General features: G+C 51.1%; 1 protein-coding gene across 1 annotated transcript in view; it reads left to right on the plus strand.

Moving 5' to 3' along the window:
• Positions 1 to 3361: 3361 nt before the first annotated feature.
• The window catches only part of LOC111159061 (nucleoporin 210), a 104508-nt gene continuing 81087 nt past the window's right edge, over positions 3362 to 26782 (plus strand). The window contains exons 1-3 of the mRNA XM_022521440.1: positions 3362 to 3579; positions 22875 to 23011; positions 24326 to 24457. Coding sequence (XP_022377148.1) covers positions 3404 to 3579; positions 22875 to 23011; positions 24326 to 24457 — 445 coding nt within the window. The 5' untranslated portion in view covers positions 3362 to 3403. The remainder of the gene's footprint in view (positions 3580 to 22874; positions 23012 to 24325; positions 24458 to 26782) is intronic.

The raw sequence follows: 26782 nt of genomic DNA on the forward strand, positions 1-26782 counted from the left end.
AAAAAAAAAAAAAAAAAAAAAAAAAAAAAAGAGAGAGAGAGAGAGAGTACAGGTGGTACTCAGTTATTGTAGGATTTTTTTAGGGTGGGGGGAAATGACAGAAGTGTGGGAGGCACTGATACCAGTCACAGGAAACATTTCCTTATTTTATTTATCATGTGGACAACCTCTAACACAAATCTGAGGTCCCTTCCGTGCTGGAGGTTCTCTGTGCCTGGAGCAAGATGGTCTGCTCAGGCCCGCCATCTCCTTGAATTTCAGATAAAGCACTTGACACAGAGAAGGTGGGCCAATGGCAGGCAGTGGAAATGGATCACACAGAGAAGGCTGGCTGGGAGAATGGACCCCAACCGGGCCCAGACACCATCCATTACTAGGTTCATAGTCAAAGGTGGGGGACAAGTATAAGGACAATGTAAAGGGGAAAATGTTTTATCCATCATTTTGTTGTTTCCCATTGGTTGTTTTCTCCTGGGGGAAATTTCCTGACTGTCAGGGGGTTGGCAAGCTATGTCTACCCAGATTCTTTTAAAAAAAAAATTTTTTTTTTTTTAATTTATTTGAGAGAGTGAGAGAGAGCTCACAGGAGTCTGGGGAGGGCAAAGGGAAGAGGGAGAGGCAGACTCCCACCAATGGTAATGTCTTGCAAAAACAGAGGAAAATACTGCATTCAGAAAACTGACTCGATACAGTCAAGATATAGAACATTGCCGTCACCACAATGGTTTCCCCCATTGAGCTTCTATAGTCACATCACACCCAGGCCCACTTGGGCAGACCCTCACACTTGGCAATCACCCAGAAGCTCGCCATTTGTAGAACTTTGCCTCTTCAAGGATGTTGTATGATTGCAGTCATACAGTATGGAACCTTTGGGGATTGGCTGTTTTTCCCCGAAGAGTCATCTGAGGTATCCATGTATCATTAGCTTTCTCCTTTACTGATGAGTAGGACTGCATGGGATGGGTGGACCACAGTCTCTTTAACCATTATCCGTGGAAGGACCTCTGTGCTGTTTCCACTTCAGAGTTACTCTGAATAAAGCTTCTATGAACATTTTATGGACAGCTTTTACTGGTGAACATAAATTTTCACTTTTCTGGGCCAAGAGTATGTATGTTTGTTTTTAGTGAATTGTCATATTTTACAATCACAATATTTCACCCGCGAAAAAAAAACATGTTCCTGATTTCAGTAATCACAACATCTGGAAAGATGGGGCACAGCAACTCATGATCCTAATGGCCAGAACACTCCAGTCCCCTCATGTCCTGCCTAGTCCCTTTCTCCTGGTTGCCAATTTAAGCGGGCAAAATTGGAAATGATGAATTTATATCTATCTCTCTCTCTCTATCTATCTAGATATATCTATATATCTATAGGTTGATATATCTATATATAGATATATCTATATCAATCTATATATATAAGTACAACTGGGATGAAGTGCTTAGATTATAGATCTATTGATCTAAAGATATATCGATCTATAGATATGTATCTATATCTACAATTTCTCTGCTCAAGCAGAAAATACTGGTTGCCTATGGGGAAGGGCATCTGGTTATATGACAGTGAGTGGGGGTCACTGTTACTGGGAGCCCTTTGTGGCCTTTTTAGTTTAAACTATCTGTTACTTACTCAAAAATGAATGAAATGTGAAAACAAGAACACTGAAATTTCTTCATGGATCCCGCCTCTGGTGCTGCTTTCCCCATACTGACGTCTCTGTTTCTTCAGAGAAGAGAACCCATTGGAATTTCCCCCTCCTATAGCACCTGGTTCTACACCGGGAAAGCCCCGTGGCCCTGGGATCTAGTTCCTCCTAATGCACACGTTCCCTGGTCTGAGATCTTAAGGCTTTGATCCCAAAACATACCCAAAACACATCCAAAAGCCCAATGACCCCTGGGAGGCAAGCACACACATGTGGACCTCTCTGAATCCCAGAAAGGTTAGCGGCCACCTCCTCCAAGAAGCCTTCCCAGCCTGATTGAGATTCAGCATCTTCTTCCTTGTCCTGCAGTGGCATTAACGTGTGCCTTCCTGGTTACAATTCAATGCACACTTCCTGAACCTTTTACTAGAGCTGGGCTGGTGCACTCTCGCCCCACCCCTTTCCTGACCTCCCACTAGATTCACCCCACCCCCCACCCTCTGTGCGTGCAATAGGTGAACATTTTAGAGGCACTGGTGCATGTTGTGGCCTCTGAACCCACGGCTCATGCAACTCAGGACAAAGAGCTCCACAAATCATAGAGCACAAAATGTAGACTGAATTTAAGAGCTAAGATTTCTGCATGCAGAGGAATTCAGTGATGCTGAACTGAGGGGAGAGGGGGCAGAGTGTGCTCTGGCAGTATTGACCCTAAATCCACCCTTTGGGTAACCTCTCTAGGACTTACAGAAGACAGCAGATGTAGCACAGAAAACAGGGGCTTTGGGATCTGAGAGCCCTAGCGCTGCCCTTCTTGTTGGGTGGTCTTTGGGCCACTTAGTCTTGTTTCCTCCTGGAGGAATGGGGATCATAAGTTCTCTCTGGCAAGGCTGTGTGGAGGTTAAAGTGGGAGGAAGCACCCTGCCGGCCTTCAAAGTGCTTCAGCGGTTCGCTGCTGCTTATGGTACCGGGTCCCTCTTCTGTAAAGTACGACCGGGACAAAGGGCATCTCGGCACTCCGCATCCCAGATTTCCGAGGTGCCTGTCCCTTTGCGTGTTGACGGTCAGTCACTCTGACCGAGCGCACTGTCATGGTCACGGGAGCTCGGCGGCCTAGTTTGCCCTTCTCCCAGGCCCGGCTCAATCGCCCAAGGCAGTGAACAGAGCTGAATGAATGACTGCACGAACGGCTGGAAGGCTCCACACTGGCGCCCAGTAACAGCCAGCGAGTTTGAAACCACGGGGTGTGAGCGTGGAGACCAGAAAACTGCGCAAGGATTCCCCCGAGGTCGAGGGGTGCCCGGCAGGCGCGCGCGTTTAGGCTCACTCCTTGTGGGCGCGCGCCCTAGCCCCTCATTCCGGGCCGGAGCGTGGCTCGGGCTCAGGCTCGGGCCCCATCCCCCACGTGTCCCGGGGCGCGTGCCCCATCTCATTACCCACCCCCTTCCCCCGCCCGCACGGCGTGGCCCAGGGCGCGCGCGCTCCAGACCCTCCCTCCGCCCGGCGTAGTCGAGGGCGCGCGGGCCCGGGCCGGGGGTGGGGTCGCCGCGGGCTCGGCCCCCTCAGTTCCCGCGCTCGGGCCCCACCGGGGCCCAGGAAGTGGCCCTAGGCCGCGGCCCTCGCTCCGCCTCCTCCCTCCCACACTTATCACCTGCTGGCCCGGCGCGCGCGGGCGGGGAAGAAGGGCGCGAGGGGGAGCGCGCGGGCGACCAGGCGCCGGGTCGCCGGAGGTGAAGCGCGGCGAGGATGGCGGCGGCGCGGGGCCGGGGGCTGCCGCTGCTCCTGCTCGCGCTGTCGGTGCTGCTGGCGCTGGGCCCCGCCGCCGCGGCGGCCAAGCTCAACATCCCCAAAGTGCTGCTTCCCTTCACGCGGGCCACGCGCGTGAACTTCACGCTGGAGGCCTCGGAGGGCTGCTACCGCTGGTGAGGCGCGCGGCCCACGGCCAGGGAAGGGAGGGAGGGCCCTCGGGCCGGGGAGGCCGGCGGGCGGGAGCGCGCTGCAGGTGCGCCGGCGCGTGGAGAGCGCGACCGCAGCTCCCGGGACTGGTCGGGCGGAGCCTGCGGGCACGCGCGGCTCCCGGGCCGGGGCGGGTGCCCGGGGGGGCGCCGGGGGTGGGGGTGGGGGCCGGCGGGGCGGCCGGGCGCGCCCCCAGCAGGCCCGCGCGGAGCAGGTGCGCCGGCGCGCGCTGCCGGGACACTCGGGCGGCGGCCAGGCGGTCAGGGCCGGCCGGAGCGACCAGCCGCGGCTGATTCGGCGGCATGCTCGCGGGTTGCAGCCACCGCGCATGGCGCCGCCTGGGCCTCCGCGCCGCTCGGGCTGGAAGGCAGCGGGGCCTGGCCCGCATCTAGCTGTTTGTGGTTTGTGCGCCAGGAGGGGCGCAAGAGTCCGCCTGACGGGAGGAACTGCGTCGGATGCTGCGGAGGGCCCCGGGAAGGCCTTACCAGGAAAGGGGGTCTTCAGGACTTCCCCTGTAGGGAGAGGAAAGCACTGGGGCGCCGGGGATGGGGGGGTCCACGTGGTCTTACTTCCCCTTCTTGTCCAGGATTCCGGGGAGCCGGTGGTCGAGGCCCTAGTGTGGAGACACAAGTGTCTTGATTTTGTCTAGTGATGGGGGACTCATGCCCCGTACCGGACTTGTGTGGGAATTGGGTTTGTGGAGAAGCCTGAAAGCCATGTGTGGGGAAGAATCCCTTAACGATGTTCAGCGTCTTTGGGAGGAACATAAACCTTTGATGAAAGGTGTTGCGTAGGAAATCCTAGAGGCCCATTTTACAGATGAAAAATGAAATGCAAGGAATGGTTGGTGATTCACCCCACGTTGTCCAGGGTGGGGTTGGGCTTTATGCTCAAAACTCGGGCTTTTCCCGACAACTCCCCTCCTGGCTTCCTGGGGGGTACTCAGGAATTCTACATTCATTGTGTGGCGGTGGGATCTTGGAAACCCCAGAAACTAATGAAACGAGAGGCCTCTCTGCTCCCCCTTTTTCCGCCTAGACAAAGAGACCTGGCTAGGCCCCTGGCTGGGCAGGGTGATGTGGTCCAGACCTCTGTCCAGCAGATTGAGAAGAATGCAGCTTTTACTCCTGCGGGCTGGAGACAGCCCTGGGTGTGACTGAGGCCCCACCCACACCTCACAGCCCCACCTTGCTACAGATGAAAGGAGGCTCTCTTTGCCTCTCCCTTTCTTTACCTGTTTGATGCCTGGGTCAGTGTTGAAACTGACCGAGGTGTCTCCACTGTTACAGAGAACCAAATGTGTGTGTGTATGTTTCAGGTCTGTTTGCATATCAGTTTGTGCATATATGCAAGGATGGTCCCCAGAGCTCAGAGGAGCATTCTTCCTCAATAGTAGTAGTTGAGGCTATTTATTCAGAGAGTCAGCCTTCTGAAATAAGGTCATGCTATGTTAGCCAGTTGTATTTTGGGTTTAGTGCATTATGCACCTGGAGGGGTCTTGTTCCTGGCTGGGTATCAGAGGCTGAACTTGGGCTTAGGGTTTTCTGTATCCTTGACTAAGGCCTTGCCTTGTGTGGGATGATGAGCTGTTTAGTCCGTACTTTCAGGATATACATGCTCGTTCTCTGGCTGTACTCGTCTGTCCTTCTTGATATATGGGCAAGAAAGAGGAAGCCGGTTATTAAAAACAGCTGCCTTCAAGTGAATCCCTTTGGATGTATTTGCAACTTCCTTTGAGATTCTATAGCTGCACTTTTTTTCCCCCCTGAAGTAACCTTTTTTCCCCCCTCCAAGTACGTTTTCTTTTCTGAGAGAGTCTGGTGGTTTTTAATTTGCTCGTATAGCTGCTTAGGAGGAAGGGGGGGCAGTCCTAATTTCTTATGCATCAGAGAAGTGCTAATACCTTATAACTTGTTTTGCATCTGATCCATAATTTTTATTGCAAATGTGTGACTGCTTAGCTTAAGCGTCTCCTCAGAGTTGTTGTGATTTTCCCCTTCACAGGAAAATCTCCCATCAATCAAGCATCGAAAATACTTATTTTTAGTAGCGCTGCTCCTACTTGAGGCCTCTGTTGCTTTAGTTTTTGAAGAATCTCCTCTGGAGATTTTTAAGAGTTGGCAAGCAGACAAAGCTATGTAGCCTCAGTTATCTAAACCTGGGAGAAAAATATCCTCTTCATCCAAGAAGTTCATCCTTAAGTCTGAGATGAAGACCAAAATATAAAAAAAATTAAAAGCCTCCTGGACCTTGGGGGAATTTTTGCTCACTCCTTTGAATTGGGGGCCAGGCTCTGAGATGACTGAAATGACAGCATGTCTCAGTCAGTGGCTCTAAGCTCATTTTTCCTGTTTCTTGATTTTAGGGCATCAAATAATCGGACAGTTTTCGGGCCCTAGGAGCCTTAGAGATCCATGTAGTCTGAGCTACCCACATTGTCCTCTGAGCCCTTGAAAAGGAGGGGCTCTGCGTGATATCCCGTAACCACAGGTGGCCCCCAAGTAACAATGGTTCCACTTAGATTTTTCAACTTCACAACGGTGCAAAAGCGATGGGCGAATGTAGAAACCGTACTTTGAGTATGGCTCTTTACCCAGGCTGGCGACATGCAGTACACTTTCCCATGACGTTGGGCAGGGTCAGCGGCCATAGCTCCAGGCCACGGGATCACAGAGTCAGCCACCAATAGCCTTACAGCCATCCTGTACTCCTACAACTTTCTGTTTTTCACTTTCAGCATGGTATCCAGTAAGTTACATGATACACTCCGCACTTTATTATCAAACAGATTTGTGTTAGCGGATTCTCCCCAACTGCAGGCTGACGTCAGTGTTCCCAACATGGTTCGTGGAGGCCAGGCTCTCACACCAAGGGTGGGGGGGTTGGTGTATTAAAGGTACTTTCGACTTAATGATTTAAAAAAAAAAAAAACATTTTATTTATCTGTGTATTAGAGAGAGAGCACATCAGGGGGAGGAGCAAGGAGAGGGAGAAGCCGAATCACAGAGCATGGAGCCCAATGTGAGGCTTGATCCTAGGACCCTGGGATCATGTCCTGAGCTGAAGGCAGATGCTTGACAACTGAACTACCCAGGTGCCCCTCGACTTAACGGTATTAGGTTGGGTCTTTCAGGGCCTAACCCGGTCACAGGTAGAGGAAGAGCGGTGGTGATAGTCTCTGGGTTGTGTGGAAGCTCACAGGGACGCCCCTGTTCCCACCGCATTCAGGGACTTGAGACCTCTGATACATTTGCTGGATGCTGATTGAATCCTTCCCATTGCATTGCTGGTTATATGAGACAAGTTTCTTATCCTTTTTTTCTATTTTGTGTTACTGAAAGTGTTCATTAGGTCTTTTTTTTTTTTTTTTTAAGATTTTATCTTTAAGTTGTCTCTACCCCTAACATAGGGCTCGAACTCATGACCCCTAAAATCAAGAGCTGCATACTTCGCCAACTGAGCCAGAGCCAGCCAGGTGCCCTAGGTCTTTTTTTTTGTTTTGTTTTGTTTTGTTTGTTAAGGTATCCTTTTATATACAAAATGACATTACATGGAAAATTGGGAAGGTAGAGAAAAAGAGACATATACCATAATCTTTCAACTGTAACAGGGCTCGTCACCGCTTGGGCTTTCTTCTAGGCACAGCTTTTCGCCCTTGGAGCTTGTACTTGGTGTTTGGGCCCCTCGGACCCTGCTCCGCCAACCACCAGCTCACATTAAGACTCAAGTATTTTTCTCTGGTGCTTCGCTATCTTCCTAAGCTTTAGGTGTCTGAGCACCATTCTGCTTGGTAGCTGTTCCATCATCTGCCCATGCCTTTCCCTGTGATTTAAGTCCCAGGGTGTTTTGGTTTCCGCAGTGCACTGCCCCGTCTTGGAGAAAGTGAGTGTCTTCGGTTGGCTTCCTGGTTGGCTGTGTGTGGAGGGTGTTGTGCAACCTCCTGGGCCTCCGGGTGAAGCAGGCCTCTTGGCCGGGGGTATCTGACTGGATGGTGAGGGGAGGTGGTTGGCCTGGTAAAGGGCATCCTCCAACCCCCACTGAAGTGCCATGCCCAGAATTCCCCCCCCCTTTCCTGCTCTGGAAGTTCTCCCCAGGGCACCCCAGAGCTGCCTGGAGTGTCTACCAGGCTTGGTCCTGAACCAGGGTGCCCTTCTCAGACGTGCGGATAAGGATTCTTGGGGAGGCAAATGGGAGCCCTTCCGGCTGCATGGGTCGCCACTCGGTAGGCTTGTCTTCAGTGTGTGTTGTGTCCCACACTCCTCAGATCCCCCTTGGGAATCCGTGGGTTTGAAAGAGCCAGCAGTCCTTCTGTCCTTGCTGACCTGTAGCGGTGCGAAGTCCAAGGCCAGCAGCACCTCCCTCCCTGCCCCCCGCCTCGTGGAAGGAAGCAGCGGAGTGGGCCCCATTACAGCCTGGGGAAAGTGGGAGAGAAAGGGGGAGGGGAAGGGTTTCCTCTGGCTCTTCCAGAAAACCCCTCTACACACCAAGCCAGGCTGGAAAGTCATCCAGCCTGGCTGTCTTCTGCTCAGAGGAGGCAGGAGAACCCAGGGGAAACTGGAGAATCAGGCACTATCATTAGAATAAAAAATTTACACTGTGAAAGCTTAACCCCAAAAGTGAGTTTAATTCAGCCGGAGGCCCATCAGTGCTCACTGTGAGGACCCATCCTGCCCAAATGCCCTGGGGAGGCTGGTGGGGGGGCAGCACTGATCAGCGATGACAGCTGGGGGTCCACTTTCCAGGTGAGGAGTATTTGTGACTTAGAGCTAATCCAGGCACCATTCTGGTCCTGGGTCATGGGATAGCGAAGAAGCAGATGGCACTTCCCTGGAGCCTGGAGCTGGCTGGGAGGGTTCAAGAATCAACCCAGGTGAAAGCAATGGCTGCGTTTCTTGTGGCAGTAAGTCTGCAATGGACATAAAACAGCGGGCCGTGGGGCGCCTGGGTGGCTCGGTGGGTTGGAGCCTCTGCCTTCGGCTCGGGTCATGGTCCTGGGGTCCTGGGATCGGGCCCCGCGTCGGGCTCTCTGCTCCGTGAAGAGCCTGTTTCCTCCTCTCTCTCTGCCTGCCTCTCTGCCTACTTGTGGTCTCTCTCTGTCAAATAAATGAATAAAATGTTTAAAAAAAAAAAAACAAACAGCGGGCCGTGAGGCTTGCAGAAGATGGTGGGGTGTGGTTTTGGATGGGCTGGCCAGGAGAGCCCTTTCTGGAGCTGACCTGGGACCTGAGCATGTTCCGGCCCAAGGCAGCAGCCAGGGCCTCTGGCAGAGTTCGCCAGCAGAGCAAAGAGAAGGCGTGCCGGTTGAGGGGAAGGGCAAGGTTAGAGAGGTTGGCAGGGCCAGGCCGTGTGGAACCTTGTGGGCTGTGGTGAGGAGGCAGGGAGGGGCTTGCCCGGGTCAGGACTTGGGCTGTGGTGGCCAGGGATCAACTGGCTCTCAGGGCCTTGCTCTCTGCTCTGCATCTTCCGTGAAGGCCGCCTGCAGGGCTGCTGGGGCCTTGCTCAATTCCCTCCCACGGCCTACAGCGGGAGCTGCCACGGGCAAGTGTGTGTTGACTTGAGCTGACCTGGTCCTGGGTTGTTTTCTTCCTGCTTCCTTCGTGGTCTGCGCTGCCAGCCTCTCTGGGTGGCTTCGTCCCCGCAGGCCTGCCCCTGCCGCAGAGGTGCCGGAGTCGCAGGTAGATGGTGGGGGGCTGTGCTTCCCTCTGCCTCCACCCACCCACCCCTGTTCTTCGTGCATCTCACTTCCCCTTCCTGGACTCTCGCTTTCTGGCCTGAGCCTCCCACGTCCTTGGGTTCCCCTGCCCAGCTCCTGTGCCTGTGTTTTGAGGCGCGGGGAACGCCCCGCCACAAAGCAGCGGGGCCCCAGAGCTCCCAACGGACACATGGTGTGTGAGCGGCCCTCGTGTCACATTGGGAATGGGCAAGATTCACCCTTTGGAAATCCACTGTCAGTCCTTTAAGTCCTCAAAATTAAAGCTTATTTCTAGCCCCAGTATGCTATTCACCTTTTTTGTCTGTTGGCTTTTTAAATCGTGGTGAGATACACATGTAAAATTTACCATCTTAATCATTTGTAGGTCCCCAGTTCAGTGGCATGAAGTACATTGTCCCCATTGTGCCACCCTCAGTACCCTCTACCGCCAGGACTTGTCCATAACCCTCAACTGAAACTCTGTTCCCATCAGACAGGAACTCCCCCTCTGCCTCCCCCCACGGCCCCTGGAAATCACCACCGTTCTGCTTTCCTGAACACCTTTGAATATTTGCCTGTCTCCTGAGAGCGGGCAGATGGGCCCAGAATCTTTGCAGGCAACGGTGCCCCCCCGCAACCCCCCCCCCAGAGTCTAGCAACATGGTTTTGTTTCGTGTTGTTTTTATGGTTACCTGAGATGTATGGCAAATGATAGGGGCTTTCCATGTATACTAGCAATACACGGTTTCCTTTTAAAGGACTTTTTCTTTAAAGAAGCATCTGTTTAAAAGAAAAAAAAATGAGAAACGGATAAGATACAAGGCTTCGCTGGCTGTGGCTAGACCAGGAAGGGCAGCATAAAGAAGGGGGCCTTAGTGGTGGGGACAGGTGGGCAGATATGGAGGTGTGTGGCCACGGGAACCAAAATAGCAGAACCAGCGTTGTTTTTTTTTGTTTTGTTTTTCTGGTTTTTTGCTAATCTCTTGGTATTATTTCCCCCAGTTGATCTTAAAAACAAAGCAAAACCCTTTTTTCTGTAAGAATGATGACTCATGGCAAAATTGGGGAGCCAGGTATCAGGAGCCGGCGATTGGAAGAGCCATGTTCAAAACCAGGTCGCTGACCCCAGAGCCAGCTTGATTCTGGGGTCGGCCAGTGGTTGGTTTAATAAAACCAGTGACACTTTTCAAAAGCAGTGTGAAAGATACAGGTGGGATAGTGATTCAGGAGAGGGTTGAGGCCATCTTCTGACAGAATCTGGGAGCCCAGGCCCTCCCCATGGGCAGCCCCCAGGTAGGGGCCAGAGTCCTTTGGCCCTGTTTCGAATAGTTGTGCCTTCAGCACAAGGGAGTAGGGGAGTGTCCAGACCAGGGTTCCAGGACCGGGCTGGACTAAGCCGTTTTTCTAGGAATGTGACCTTGGGCTGGTGACTTAATACCCGTGCGGAGGTCTCCTCAGGTATCAGGTGGTTTTTTGTTTTGTTTTAGTTTTAAGGAGGCTCCCCACCCAACGCTGGGCCCAGCGCAGGGCCCGAACTCACAACCCCGAGATCAAGACCTTAGCCGAGATCAAGTCAGAGGCTCAACCAACTGAGCCACCACCCAGGCGCCCCCCAAATGGGGGGTTTAATAAGATGTTCAAAGCAAATGAAACATTTGGGGTGCGTTTCACTCTGTGCCTGACAGAGAATAAGCATCTAGTAAATACAAGGGGTTTTTTGTTTCTTTTTTGCTTAAAAAAAAAAAACAAACAAACAGTCTGAATGAAATCAAGCAATAAGCCTTAAAGTATTCAGTCAGGGGTGTTTCTTTTGTCTAGACTCTTCTGACTATATGCAACAGGAAACACAAGCCAAAATAGTTTAAATAAAACAAAGAAATATTGCATTGGCTCCCCAAAACGGAAGCCCTGGCAGAATTTGTTTCCCGCTTCTGTCCTGCAGGGGTTTACATGATTGTCAGCAGGACCCATGTTCTCAGTCCTCGTGTCTCTGCTTTGGCCAGGTGCTCTCCTGGGATCCAAGGTCACAGGTCCAGCCATACAGTCCCCAGAGTCAAGTCTAGTGGGGCACAGGCCGCATTGCCCATTCTGGCTAACTTACCTGGGCACGTGCCAGGGTCTGAGCCCCTCTCTGGTCAGGGGAGCAGAGTCGACTGGCCAGACCGCAGCCTCCTGCCTTCTAGTGTTGGGAGGAGTGTGAGCATTCTGGAGCCTTATGGTCTGAGAGCGGAGGAGAGGCAGCACCCATGGAAAAGTTGGGTGCCATTACTGAGAGAGGCAGATAGAGGCTGGGCAGCCAAAATCCAGCACAGGTCCCCTACCGGCATGATATCCTTGCCTCCTGTTGCATTTAGGACATTTGGTAAAATTAAGTTTATAACTAAAAACCTTCTCCTAAAGAAAATTCCAAACCCAGGTGGCCTGTTTATAAATCCTATGAAACATTTAAGGAAGGAGTAGTACAAGGTTTTTGTATCTTTTTTTTTTTTTTTTTCTCTGTAAACTCTTTCAGGAAAGAGACAGGAGCAGTTATTTCCTAATCATTTTCATGAGGCCAACTTTCTGCTGATTGCAAACCAGACGAAAACATTATAATAAAAGAAATCCGCGGGCCAAAAGCACAAACTTCTTTCACGAAATAATAACAAATCAAAACCAGAAAAATATTAAAAAGAGGGATGAGTCATCATGACCCACCAGGGTAAATCCCAGGAATGCAAGGTTGGTTTAACATTAGCAAGCAGTGTGGGGCACCTGGGTGGCTCAGTGGGTTAAAGCCTCTGCCTTCGGCTCAGGTCATGATCCCAGGGTCCTGGGATCGAGCCCCACATCGGGCTTTCTGCTCTGCAGGGAGCCTGCTTCCTCCTCTCTCTCTCTCTGCCTGCCTCTCTGCCTACTTGTGATCTCTGTCTGTCAAATAAATAAAATCTTTAAAAAAAAAAAATTAGCAAGCAGTGTAATTCACAGTATCTGTGGAATTAAAAGAAAAGCCATGTAATTAATTGTCCCCATAGGTGCAGAGCAGTCAGTGCCTATTCTTGATAAAAATCTGTAGCAAACTAGGAATGGAAGAGAATCTATAACCAGATAAAGGACATCTACTGGAACTCGTACCAGACTCTTGTGCTAGGGGCAGTGGGGGGGGGGGGCAAGAAATGAACGAGCCACAGGCTCTGTGCTCACACTGTCTCTGAGGGAAGTCAGACGAGAAGAGGGTCGTTGCTGAGGCATTGCCTTGAGCCACTTGGCTTGCTGATCCTTTTGCCTTGAATGCTTTTCTCCCAGATAGTTGAAAAGCCAACCTCTGCCTCTCTTTCAGAGTTATTTAAGGCTGTGTTCATATGTCACCCCCTCTGATAGGCTTCCTCTGACCCTCCTGCCTTTCCATCCCTACTTTATGTCTGTCCCTAGCCCTGTTGTGTAAGATCCTATATTTACGTACTTTTTTTTTTTTAAAGATTTTATTTATTTATTTGACAGACAGAGATCACAAGTAGGCTGAGAGGCAGGCAGAGAGAGAGAGGAGGAAGCAGGCTCCCTGCAGAGCAGAGAACCTGATGCGGGGCTCGATCCCAGAACCCTGGGATTATGACCCGAGCCGAAGGCAGAGGCTTTAACCCACTGAGCCACCCAGGCGCCCCTATGTACTTGGTTTTTTTAATCCTTATTTCCCACTGAGACGTAAGCTCCATGAAGTTGGGGATTAATATGTATTTTGTATTTTGGTGTATCCCCGACACTTAGAACAGTACCTGGAATACGACATATGACCCAGTAAATATGGATTCAGTGAATGAAGGAAGGAATGGTCCTCCCCCAAGGAGGACCAGTGGGGCTGTGGGTGCTGAGAGGAGAGGGGAGGGGGAGGCTTGGGGATGAGTCCATGGAAGAGTTGCCATTGCAGTGGGAGAGCTTGGTGCAGGGCCGGTGAAGTGGCAGGAACAGCAGCAGCAAAGGAAGTGAGAGCAAGGGGGAGGGGGAGGGGCGGGCTTCCGAACAGAGGTTAGACGCCAAGTGCAGTGGCTTGGGGTCTTGCCAGCGGTGTGGCCTTGGGCCAGCAACCCTGTCTCGGGCCTGAATCTTTGCTTGTGGTTCTGAGGATATCTGCCTTAGGGGATGGGGGGCCCCTGATGAAGCTGCCGTGGGGGCCCCGACAACAGGGACCAGGGGAAGGGGGTGGACAGGGTGAGGCATAAATGGTCGCAATATGGAAGGACCTGCACTGTCTGCCTGTCTGCCTGCCTGCCTTCATTTATTTTTAAGATTTTATTTTTAAGTAATCTCTACACCTACCTGGGGCTCAAACTCACAACCCCGAGATCAAGAGCCACACATTCCACCAGCTGAGCCAGCCAGGTGCCTGTCTAACTTTCTTTAAAAAGCAAAGTTCTTGTGGTCAGAATTGCACCAAAGACCCCTCCTTTGAGAACCTCCTCTTATTTCCTGATCTTGGGAGCTTACTATATACAAGCCCCGTGATGAGAGCTTTGTGTTTTCTACTCCACCTAATCACCCCAATCCTTTGCCGCAGGAATTATTTTTATTCCAGTGTGTAGAGGAAGAAACAGAGACCCAGAGAGGTTAAATCGTTTGCGTAAGGTCAAACAGCAGGTGTCACCCCAGTATCTTAGGACATGTAGGACGTACCCTTGCAGCAAGCAGACTGCCCCAGATGAGAGAACAGAATGAGGCATGTCACCGGCACCTAGGGCTGCTTACCAGACTGCACCAGGGACTCCGGGGAGCCCTTGGAGCCTGTCCTGTGGGCCCTGGGCAGAGGGCGGGGGTGCTGGTGTTGGGAGGGTGGGGCAGACCTGCTGAGCGCCAGCTGGGAGGTACAGAGGAACCCCGGATGTGCAAGCTGGAACACCACAGATACCTTCTGCGGAGTGGCAGTTAATTTAAACTGGGGGGCAGAGGCGGGCTCTTCGGCAGAAAAGCCATGCGAGCTAGGACCTGTTTCTTTGGCGGAACACGATGCTGTATGCAAACGAACTGGGCTGTGGTAGCAGGGACCTGGCTTCCGTGGGTGGCAGGTGACACTGCGGGCATCTCAGCTGTCTGGCCCACATGCAGACCTGCCTCCGGATGTCATTAGTGCTTGTCTGTCTGCAAGCCCTGTTGTGTCCCGGCCTCCGAATCCACACTCACCCTTCCTGAGGATGCCACATGCCGAGGATGCTCAGGATGCAAGTGGCCCCTGTGTTAGCTCCCGTGGCACACGGTGCACTGTCCCTCACAGGGGACTGACACAACCAGAGAGGGGGCTCCCTGGTGTGTTCAGAGCTGCCAGTACTGCTGGGCAAGGCTACGTGGTCCTCGTGTTTCTGGACACCTTGGAAAATGGCAGCGGATACAGTAGCACCAGAGAGAAGGTATGGCTGGTGGGCGAGGCTCAGGCCCTCACACTCCTGGACCCCACAGGCCCCCCACTGCCAAACTACAGACACTTCCTGCCACTGTCGGGCTTGGGCCTTTTTTTTTTTTAAATATCTGGCCCATGTTGGAATTCGCTTTTTCCTACAAAATGCCTCACTTTTTAGGATATTGATGTTGTCATCAGTATTAATATGCATGAGTGCACGAGTTGGATATGTTTGTTTTTCCTCAAATGCTTGAAACTGAAAGAATAATAACGAAAATCCATAAGAGTCCAGGAAGAATAGTTCATCTGTGTATCCTCTCCAGTGTTGTGTGTGTGTCACTCCATGGAGAAGACACAAAGTGGGAGAAACAGCTGACCTGTTGTTGCACAGACCTTCCTGTGACCCCTGGCCCTGCCACTTACAGGGGCGTGGCTCTGGGGAAATGGCTGCCCCTCTCTGAGCCTCAGTTTCATTGTCCCAGACAGGCTTGCCGGAGGATAAGCAGTCTGATGGACAGACGTATTCATTCCTGGGTGTGACATGTGGCGGGCGATTCCCTTTGCTGTCTTCTGGCCTCTTCCTGTATTAGTAAGGATTCTCTGGAGAGACAGGACCGATAGTATATAATTTTATTATATATAAAGAGATTCATTAGGAGGAATTGGCCCATGTGATTATGGAGGCTCACAAGCCCAAAGACCTGCAGGGGCGTGGGCGAGCTAGAGACCCAGGAAAGCCCAGGATATAACTCCCATCCAAAGCCTGGCAGGCTGCAGACCTGAGAAAAGCTGATGCTTCAGTTTGAAACGTCAAAGGCAGGTTCTGAAGGCAGGAATAAGCCAGTGTCCCTAATCAAAAGTGTTCGGGCAAGGGAAAGCCTCCTCTTACTTGGAGGAGGGTCAGCCCTTTTGTGCTATCAGGCCTTCAACTGATTGGGTGAGCCCACTGACATGGAGACAATCTGCTTTACTCAGTCCACTGATTAAATGTTAATCTCACCCAAAAATACCCTTGTAGAAACACCCAGAATAATGTTTGCCCAAGTAACCTCTTGGCCCAGTCAAGGAGACACATAAGATTAATTATCATACTCCCTCAGCGCGCGTGTGCACACACACACATATATATTTTAAAATTTTTAAAAAAGATTTTATTTATTTACTTGAGAGAGAGAGAGAGAGAGAGAGAGAATAAGCAGAGGGAGGGAGAGGGAGAAGCAGACTCCCTGCTGAGCTGGGAGCCCGATGCAGGGCTCCATCCCAGGATCCCAGGATCACGACCTGAGCTGTAGGCAAACGTTTAACCAACTGAGCCACCCAGGCACCCCCATATATATATTTTTAAAGTTTTATTTACTTAAGTAATCTCTCCCCCCAACATGGGGCTTGAACTCACGACCCCGAGATCAAGAGTCACACACTCCTCTAACAGAGCCAGCCAGACAAGTGTCCCATGCTTTTTATGCTAATCAAAAAACGGTCCCTGGAGGTCTCAGCACCAGCCAGATGTGAGGTGCTCCTGCCCATCATCCCGTCTCTTATCTCCTCTGGCACTCCCTCTCTCTGTCTGCCTGGCTTGACGTGATTAACAACTATGTCTCAAGAATTACCCGTCCTCCCTCTCTGGGAAAGGTGATTCATCTCTTGCTAGATCCTGGAAGCAGAAACATTCCAGAATTGCATATGTGTGGCCAGCTCTTCCGTGCCCAGCCCCGGGGCCAGCCTGACTCTTCAGGAGCACGTATCTGTAAGGTGTTCTGAGCCCACCTGGAGAGCTGTAGAATGCAGAGACCCCACTTCTGTGTGGCTGGGAGGGGACTTGAACTGCAGAAGACACCCAAATTTGGCTTTGGATCACGTATGTCCTGGCCCTCGGCATGGCCTTTAACTAGTCTCCTCTTCTTTCTGAGCCTCAGTTTACTTCCGTGTACAATGAGGAGGGCACAGCAATAGTTCTCTTAAGTTATGTCCGCTGTTGGGGAAATGTTTTTATTTAGAAGTTGAAATAGTACAAAAAAGAACAAAGAATGATGTAATGAATACCGATACTCGTACCATCAGAGTTAGCCATTGTCAACAACTTCTGTCCTTGTTCCCTGTCTGCTGCTATGGCCCCAGGTTTTCACCCCTACCCCCCGCAGTCTCTGGTTGGACTTTGAGTCCCGACAGGACCTGCCCGACAAATTCCCGACAAACACTTTTGAATGTGCTTTTTTATCTGTCTTCCACTTGAACCTCACCGTGACCTGGGCACATAAATTGCCGGGTTCTGTGGCTCTTTTGTGCCCCTTACAAGTACGCCAGAAGCAGGCAGGCCTCAGGATGTCCCAGAAAGATCAGGTAACTGAAAAGAGCCCTTCTTCTAGTTAACAAAACCACCACCCAAGGCTGTCCTAAGCCATCCTGTAGGGGGCTGTCAGGAGGCCTTCCGGCTTCAGCTGTGGCCTCCTGGAGCCCACAGAGAATCCGTGGGTGACACCAGCGGGCTGGTGTGGGGGTGGGGGGATGTGGCACGCTCTGCTCAAATCCTGGCCGTCTTCCATACCTGCTGACATTCTGGCATTTTCGCATTTCTCATGAGGTGCTCTCTGGCCCGCCCAGCTGCCCCATGAGGACCGAGTGTGGCTCCCGTTGCCCCAGTGTAGCCGAGGCCCACAGGTGCAGGGACTGGCGTCTGCCGTCCCTGCACGAGATCCCACTGTCTTCTGGTTTGGACACGGGCCCCAGAATGGGGCGGGCACCATCCTTCCAGGCAGCCTTTTTTCTTATCTGAAGGCTTAGCGCCCTCGCATCAGCCCCAACTGTGAAGAGGGGAACTTTCCCAGGAGGCACTAAGAGCACTCTGTGGCCGCCGGATCCCACGCTGGTCCTTGGCAGGGAGCAAAGGATATCCCCAGGACAAGTGGTGAATTGAGAGTCATGTTTGCCTCCCTGGCTGCCCACCTGCGGGCCAGCCCTCAGACCTGGCCATCCGCTGCCTTCGCCACTCTCCTCGCCTGGTGATGAGGGCCTGCAGGACAGCTGGGCCAAGTGTCGGGATGATGACATCTGGGATATGCTGGGTTGTATCCCAAGTCTAGTTAAAATTAACTTGCCAGTTACTTTATTTTTATTTTTTGAATTTACTTATTTGAGAGCCAGAGAGTACAAGTGAGAGGGGAGGGGCAGAGCGAGATGGAGAAACAGATTCCCCACCTAGCAGAGAGCCCGGAGCCCGACATGGGGTTGGATCTCGGGGCCCCGGGATCACAACCAGAGCCACAGGCAGATGCTTAGCCAACTGAGCCACCCAGTCATCCCCCACCTATTACTTTAATATGGCTTTTTCATAGGAACTTGAAAAACAGGGATGAGTTGGTGGAGCCCAGGATTTCTAGGGCAGCGACGCTGCTTAGGGTCAGGTTACGGATGGTGGCTCATTCGCAGACTGTACAGCCTGGAGAATGAACCCCCACGTGAACTGGAGGCTCTGGGCAATAGTGATTTGTCTGTGGGCTCCCCTGTCATTGCAAATGTGCCCTCCTGTGAGGCATGTTGACAACGGGCAAGACAATGTGTGTATGTGTGTGTGTGCTGGGGGTGTGGGTAGAAAGTACGGGAAGTCTCCGTACTTAGCACTCAATTTTGTGCGAATCCCAAACTTCGCTGAACAATATTCAATTCATTTCACCTGTTAAACTTTTGTTAACAAGGCCTTAAAAACTGATAAATGGGATCTGCCTTATTTCTCTTGGACGGGACTGCCTTGAGGGCTGCATCTGGATGTAACCTAGCTAGGAGTGAGAGGTGTGTAGCAGGGCCTCTCTGGGGTGGCTGCGGAAGGGTTGGGGATGGGGGGTGGGGGAGGCGGGAGAGACCGGCCTCTCCAGCTTGACCTGACCTAGCTCCATTCTTCTCTGCCTCTGATTAACTCACGCTGTGCAGCAGCGGGAGGAGAGTTGGCTGCCCCTGTCTCATTCTTGAGACTGAGATTCAGAGAGTGGGGAAGGGTTTTCAGCCCAGACCAAGAGTTCCCATGTCTGGCTGCCAGGGGCCGTTGAACGTGAAGTAGACCACACTGTTTCTCAAATGTAGAAGCAGAAAATAGGAATTGTCTTTTGAAATAGACCTTATTTATTTTTTTTTTAGAGCAGTTTCAGCTTCATAGAAATTAAGCCAAAATTACAGAGATTTCCCATATAGAATCCCCTGCCACATTCCCCACTGTTTAACATTTGTTGTAATCAGTGAACCTACATCCACACGTCATTGTCACCCAAAGTCCATAGCTTACATCATGGCTCCTACTTGACGTCATACATTCCATGGGTTTGGACAAATGTGTAACAACCTGTGTTACCATGATAATGTACAGAATGGTTTCCTGCCATAAAAATCCTCTCTGCTTTGCCTGTTTATCCATCCTTCCATTGTTTGTTTTTTTTTTTTAATTTAAAATTGTGGAATAACTTTAGATTTACAGAAAAGGTAAAAAGGTAGTACAGAGATCTTCTTACACCCTTTCCCCAGCTTCCCCTAAAGTTCATGTGTCACACAACCAGGAACCTTGGTCAAAATGAAGAAACCAGCTCTGATGAATAGTCACCAACCTCTAGACTTTTCGCAGGTCACAGTTTTCCCAGGGAGATTCTTTTTCTGCTCCTGGACCCTGTCCAGGATCCCACATTACGTTTCTTTGTCCTGCCTCCTTGGTCTCTTCGGTTCTGTGTGAGTTCTCTAATTTTTTTGTTTCCACACACAATTCTGTGTGTGTATACTTGCCCATGTGTGTGTGTGTTTTAATGGCCTTTGAACACTACTTTAGAGGGGCTCTGGGGTGGCTCTGCCTTCAGTTCAGGTCATGATCCTGGGTGTCCTGGGATCGAGTCCCATGTTGGGCTCTCTGCTCCGTGGGGAGTCTGCTTCTCCACCTGCCTCGTCCACCCCAGCTCGTGCTCACTCTTTTTCATGTTCTCTCAAATAAATAAAATCTTTTTTTTTTAAAGATTTTATTTATTTGACAGACAGAGATTACAATCAGGCAGAGAGGCAGGCAGAGAGAGAAGAGGAAGCAGGCTCCCTGCCAAGCAGAGAGCCTAATGCGGGGCTCGATCCCAGGATCCTGGGATCATGACCTGAGCGTAAGGTGGAGGCTTTAACCCACTGAGCCACTCAGGTGCCCCTCAAATAAATAAAATCTTAAAAGGAAAAAAGAAAACTATCTTAGAGTCGCAGAGCTGCCAGCAGCTAAATAGAGTGCGTTTCCACCATGCCGTGAGGCTCATTGCCTCTCATCACCTCCTCTCACTTTCTTATCTGCATACGCATTCCAGTCCCACTTTGTTGTCTTTCCTTAGTCGCTCACATGCTCTTTTCTCAGAAGAAATCCCACTGTGAGGAGACCACGGTGTATTTCCTGGGGGGCTGGGGGTTCCTTCCATGACAGTGGGTGAGCTCTGTGTTCTGAATATGTTCATGGAGGTGTTGATCTGGGCACCCCCCAGCTGCTCAGCATGGGTCTGTGATGTGTGTGCCACGCTGTCATCCTTAGGTGCATATGGTGGGACCGCTGTGCCTACCTGGCCCCGGGAGAGGCTCTCGGTGACAAGCCAGAAGACTTGGAGAGGTCTTTTGGGCTCTGTTTCACACCATTGCTTTTTACAGCAGGCGTTTTTTTGTTTTGTTTTGTTTTGTTTTGTTTTAAACAAGTTTCTTTCTGAATACTCCAGATCAATGGTGTTCCGGGGCTGGGAAGGAAGCAAAGACGGGTAGTTCATGCTGTGTTCAGGCTGCTGTGCTGAGCACAGCCCCTAGGAATGAGGGCTGGACACTCTGCACAGAGGACACCCCTTCCCTGGGTCCCAGAGTACACCGTAAGCACCCTGAAGGCAACACCTTGTCCCCTGCTCCATACAGTATGCAACGGCTAGAATTGTGCACCTGCTTCAGATCCCTCCATAGCTTGTCATTGCTCTCAGAATAAATCTAAACTCTTTGCTTGTGGCCTCCGGTGTCTCCCTGATCTCAGTTCCTGCCATCTCCTTGGACTCAAGCCCCGCCATCTCCTTTAAGGACTTTTTCCCCCCCAGGTTTATTGAGTTGTAATTGACGTATAACATATGTATGACGTGGGGCGCCTTGGCAGCTCAGTGGGTTAAAGCCTCTGCCTTCGGCTCAGGTCATGATCCCAGGGTCTTGGGATCGAGCCCCGAATCGGGCTCTCTGCTCAGCGGGGGGCCCACTTCCCCCCACTCTCTGCCTGCCTCTCTGCCTACTTGTGATCTCTGTCTGACTTGTGATCTCTGTCTGTGAAATAAATAAATAAAATATTTAAAAAAACATATGTATGACATATAACATAGTATTAGTGTAAGGTGTACAACACAATGAGGTGATACATGTGTCTATTGCAGAATGATCACCGTGAGTCTGGTCCATCACACACATAGTTACGGTTCTTTTCTTGTGTTGACAATTTTTAAGATCTATTCCCTTAACCAACTCAAATATGCAGTACAATACTGTGAGCTGTAGTAACCGTGCTGTACTTTCCAACACCAGGACTTATTTAACTTATAACCAGAAGTTTGTACCTTTTGATCCCCTTTGCCCATTTCCTCCATCTCCCACCTGCAGCAGCCACCAGTCTGTTCTCTGCTGCTGTGAGTTTGGTTGCTATTAGAGTCCTCATACAAGTGAGATCGCACAGTTTTTGTCTTTCTCCCTCTGACTTATTTCACCGAGCGTGACACCCTGAAGATCTATCCATGTTGTCACAAAGAGCAGGATTATCTTCTCTTCTATGGCAGAGTAATATTCCACTGTGTGTGTGTGTGTGTGTGTGTGTGTGTTCCACATTTTCTTTATTCATTTGACCATTGATGGACACTTAGATTGCTTCCGTGTCTTGGCTGTTGCGAATAATGCAACAGTGAACATTGCGGTGCAGATATCTTTTCAAGTTAGTGATTTCATTTACTTTGGATATATTCCCAGAAGTGGAATTGATGAATCATATGGTAGTTCTATTTTTAATTTTTTTGGAGGAACCTCCATACTGTTTTCCACAGGGGCTGCACCAATTTGCATGCCCACCAACTGTACAGGAGGGTTCCCTTTTCCCCACATCCTTGCCAACACTTGTTATCTCTTATCTTTTTGATGATAGCCATTCTAACAGGTGTGAGGTGTGAACTGTTGTGGTTTTGATTTACATTTCCCTGTGAGGATCAGACTCCAAATTTTAAAAAATTCTCAAGGAAAGCCATTAGCAGCTTGGGGTGGTGGTTAAGAACACAGGCTGTGGCCAGCGTCTCCACCTCCTTGACCTTGGCCTCTGTCCATCTCCTTGACCTGAGTCCCAGGCCTCAGATCACACTAGCCCTCCTGTTCTCTGAGTGCTCCTGGCTGCTCCCACCTCAGGGCCTTGCCCCAAACATCTGATCTTCCTGTGGTAGGCCCTGAGAGGCCTCCCCCAGCAGCTCCCCGGTGCCCCCTGTCGGCAGAGAACCATAATGACACTCACTCAGCTCTAGGAAGTATCCGCTTTGCTCATAACCACTCATTCCCATCCTGCCTGGATCCCAAAACTGTCATCAGGCTGTGTCATAGGTGAGAAACCGTGGCACTGACCTTGGGTCACTTCCCCCATCACGCTCTCCCTTCCTCCTGTTGTTGTCAAGCCCTGTCTCTCCATGGGAAGGCAGCTCATAGATTTTACTGGTCTGTTTGTGTGTGATGTGCCTTTCTCCCCAGCTTCACCTTAAGGTCAGCTCCGGGCACACTGGACTTTACGGTTGTTTGCTATCTTTATAGTCAGTGATCTCCAGGTTTTATGGGACTTATTTGGTGGTGGTTAATGCTGGTGCCTGCTATGACACACGGTGGTTCCTCCTTACCAGACCCCAGAGGCAGTTTTCCCACCAAGAGAGAATTCTTCCTAGTTCCACAGACTAGTCTTACAAGGCGACCATGGTCTCCTGGTTCATTTGCTTGGTGGGCGCATGCTTGTGGAGGTCCCATGCACCCAGGTGGTCATGCTCCTATGAGAGGGGCCTCTGCCAGGCCCTTCTTCCTGGGTGGGAAGATCCTGGACACTGCCCACCTCAATTCTGTGTTTCAGTCTGGGGCAGAGCCCAGGATGGGGAACTGCAGCTTTGGCTTCAGGCCCCAGCTGTGCCTTCTGGGGTAGCTCCAGAGAGTAAATTCTGACCTTTTTGCCCCAGGTCATCGACCCGGCCAGAGGTGGCCAGTATAGAGCCACTGGGTGCCGACGAAGCCCAGTGCTCCCAGAAGGCCGTGGTGCAGGCCCGCCTGTCCCAGCCTGCCCGCCTGACCAGCATCATCTTCGCCGAGGACATCAGTAAGAGCTTTGAGTACCCTGTGGGAATCCCTGGGGTGGGGGGGCGGCAAGAGACGGGAGGCGGCACCCCCATCACCTTCCCTGCACCTGCCCCTCCCACTGAGACCTCAGCCCCACAGCCCTCTTCTCTCTCTTGTTGGGTCAGAAGATGCCCAGGCAGGACCCACCCTGGCCCCTCCGTCAGGGCTATGTCCTGTTTTCCCTCTGTGGAGTCTGCCTTTCATTTCTAAATAATTACTTGTTAACCAAATAACTCTCAATGGGTCTTGAGTCAAAATGAAAAAAAGTTGTTGCAGTTCTTTTACTGCCCATGTTTAGTTTAACCTGTTATGGTTGTAAACTGCTTGGAAGACAATTAATGGCATTTTCTGGCATGCTTTCTGCCATTTAACATGATGTGAAGTTTTCATTTTTATAGGGTTATTTTTAATGACTCAACACCATTCCTCACAGGGGCTTGTCCTATAAGGATCCCCTTCTGTTGGACATTTAGACTGTTTTTGGTGCCTGTGGGGTGTTATATAGAAAAATAAATATATTTGTCCAGGGGACAACTTAGGGTTCTTTGGAGCTATTTGCTACCAAGGATAGGTTCCCAGTTTTACATATGAGTTGAAAGATTCTGATGTGGTGCTTTCTAACGAGGTACTGTGAATGGGGCACAGGTGGTTTCTACAGTGCCTGGAGAGTGGGCAGGATGTTTTTGTGTCATCTGCTGTTGTTTTTACACTGGAGAATTCCCCGGGTAACACCATTTATGTATTGCATTTAAGGAGCTAGTAAAAAAGGCTATGTGCTCGCTCACACTACCCTTTCATTCTGTAGTACAGTTGATGGTCTCGTATAAAAACCAGTGTAAGCAGACGAACTCCGGGTGCAGTTCCTGACTGGAGCATAGGGACAAGCATTCCAAACTGCATTATCTTCTTTGGTGCTAACTCATCGTAATGTACCCTGGGCTTTTAACTTAGTGGTCACACCCCAAACAAAACCAGATTTTCTCCAAGGAGTTTTCTCGTGTGCAGCTGTAAATGCTGGTGCTCATGTTGCTGAAGAACAAGAGAGGCCATGAAAATGCCTCTGAGCCCTTACTCTGCACGGGTCTGTGCTGACTTCCGGAAAGCCCGTGTGTTGGTCAGCGGCTTGGATGCTGAGAGTCAGTGTGGTTCTCCCAGCTCCACATCGTGGTGGTGGTTCTGTTGAGTGCTGACGTCCTTGCCAAAGTGAGAGAGCACCTGACCCAGGAGACCCTGGAGGTGGGGTGGTGGTCAGGGCGCCACCTTCTCTGTCAACCCCTCCATGCCCATCCCCCAGCCACGGGCCAGGTCCTCCGCTGTGATGCCATCGTCGACCTCATCCACGGCATTCAGATCGTCTCCACGACCCGCGAGCTGTACCTGGAGGACTCCCCCCTGGAGCTGAAGGTCCAAGCTCTGGACTCTGAAGGTGAGGACAGGCCCCCAGCAGTTTGCTCGCTGTCCCCTCACGTCCGGCCCTGCCATTCCCCTGGGGAGGGCAGTTCCAGCCGATGGCAGAGCTGGTGTTGGGGAGACGCTGACGAGGTCAGGACCACCGAGTGGCTCTCAGACCCTTGGGGGGCTGACACTCCTTGGCCTCTGTGGCAGGGCCTGTGAGATGAGATATTTGGCAGTTCCTAGAGGCTGATTCTGTGCCCAGGACAGTGCTGGGTAAAGTGTCTTGGCAGTAGTAGGAAGCTGGGAGATGCTCCCTGGATGTGCTGGAAATGGTGGGAGTGTCCTTCTTGCCCAGCTTTGAGGGCTGGGGTTGGCTTCCTGGTCCGGATTGCAGGGTGCACCTGGGCATGTGTGTGCGTGCACTGGGTCTCCTCCCTGTGCTGGCCCGAGTGCCGTCATTCACTTTACTTCACCAGAGTCCAACATTAGATTGTTCTGGGGTTCTGAGGAGATCTGTTTTTGGACTGTCTTGGGTGCAGCCTGACCTCTTGGGAAACTGAGCAAAGGGAAACTTGTAGGTTAAGATTCCCGTTGGAGAAAGTGACTCAGGCAACAGATGTCTTTCAGAGGAGGGATCTCCCAAAACGTAAGCCCAGTCCTTGGCTCACCTTGCCTTTGAAACCTTCCCTGGCCACTCCAGCTCCCTCTGCTCAAAAATAAAATTCTCTAGATTAGAACTGCCCAACTTAGGGTAGTATCTGCACTGGGGGGTGGAGAGTTATTTGTGGTAGGGGTTGTCTCGTGCTATGTAGGGTGCTCAGTAACATCTCTGGCCTTCACCCACAAGAAGTAGTAGAATTCCCCAAGTTTGTTATTTAAAGATTTTATTTGTTTGCTAGAGAAACAGAGAGAGAGAGCACAAGTAGGTAGAACAGAAGGCAGAGGGAGAGGGAGAAGCAGGCTCCCCACTGAGCAGGGAACCCGATGTGGGGCTCAATCCCGGAACCCTGGGATCACGACCTGAGCCAAAGGCAGACGCTTAACCCACTGAGCCACCCATGCACCCCAGAACTCAAGTTTTGATGACCAGAAGTATCTCCAGCCATTGCCAAGTGTGCCTGGAGGACAAAGTCATGGTTCTAGAGCATCAGTCAGGTCCCTTATTCCTGTCCATTCATTTATCAGATAAGCTGCCTCACTTCTCTGATCTGTTCTCTGGTCTGTGAAACTGAGATAGTGGTGCTTACGTGGGGCTTGCAAGGATTCAGTAAGAAGCATGTACAGAGCTTCATGCTGGGCAACACAGAGCGGGTCTCAGTGAGCCTGGTGGCGTCTGAGCAGTTCCACCTGCTGGCCATCCTGCCAGGTGCTGGGAAGGAAGGGCTGCCTTCTGCCTCAGTAGCTCAGGCTGTAGGGAGGACCACATGCATTTCAGTAGGTGCTACTTGTCATCAAATCAGATGTAAGGCGACCTGGGGCACGTTGGAAATTGGGTGTGGGGGACAGAAGTTAGGATGATCTCTTAGGGACATGCTGTTTGACCAAGCCATGGAGAGTGTGGTGTTTGCCCACCTTGGAAGGCCATTTTCTTCTGGAGAAGATAAAACTCGCAGTAGGGTGGCGGGGAGGGGGGATGCAGAAGGTAAAGGACCTTGCATTGCCCACATGGGGTTTGCACTTGGTCTTCAAGTGAGGGAGCTGGGGGAGGGGTTTGCGCAGTGAGATGATAGGAGCTCCCCACGGGGATGACTCATTGATCTTGGGAATAAATGACCACACTTGACGCCACGCCAGGGCCAGGTACTCCTCTGAGCACTTTGCATGTTCTAACTTCATTTCACAGCCAATGATGAGACTGAGGCACAGAGGGTGAACACAAACACGTGTGTGCAGGGAGAAGTCATATATAGTTAGTATGTAACACAACCAGAGTCTGAGCTCCGGCCTGGTCCCTGAGTCCACTCTCTTGGCCTGGGCTCAGCAGACCTTTCTAGTGAAGGGCCAGAGAGAGTAAATGTTTTAGACTTTACTGGCCATGCCGTCTCTGCTATATGTACTTGGCGCCCCCCACTGTCGCTCTAAAGCAGCCCTAAAGGTTGCATAGTGGCTGTGTTCTAATAAAACTTTATTGACCACATGCTCTTGACTACTCTGTTTTATTTCCTGTCTTAAGTTACTTGAAAAAAAAAAAAAGATTTGTATACCATGACATTCATCCATTTAAAGTGTACAGTTCGGTGGTTTTTAATATTTTCACGAAGTGGTACAGCCATCACACTAGCTGATTTTAGAACATTTGCGTCAGTACAGAAAAGAAACCAAGTACCCTTGAGCAGTGACTTCCCATTCTTTCCTC

This window comes from Enhydra lutris, unplaced genomic scaffold (assembly GCF_002288905.1).
Source record: "Enhydra lutris kenyoni isolate GAN:26980312 unplaced genomic scaffold, ASM228890v2 scaffoldscaffold66, whole genome shotgun sequence".
NCBI lineage: Eukaryota > Metazoa > Chordata > Mammalia > Carnivora > Mustelidae > Enhydra > Enhydra lutris.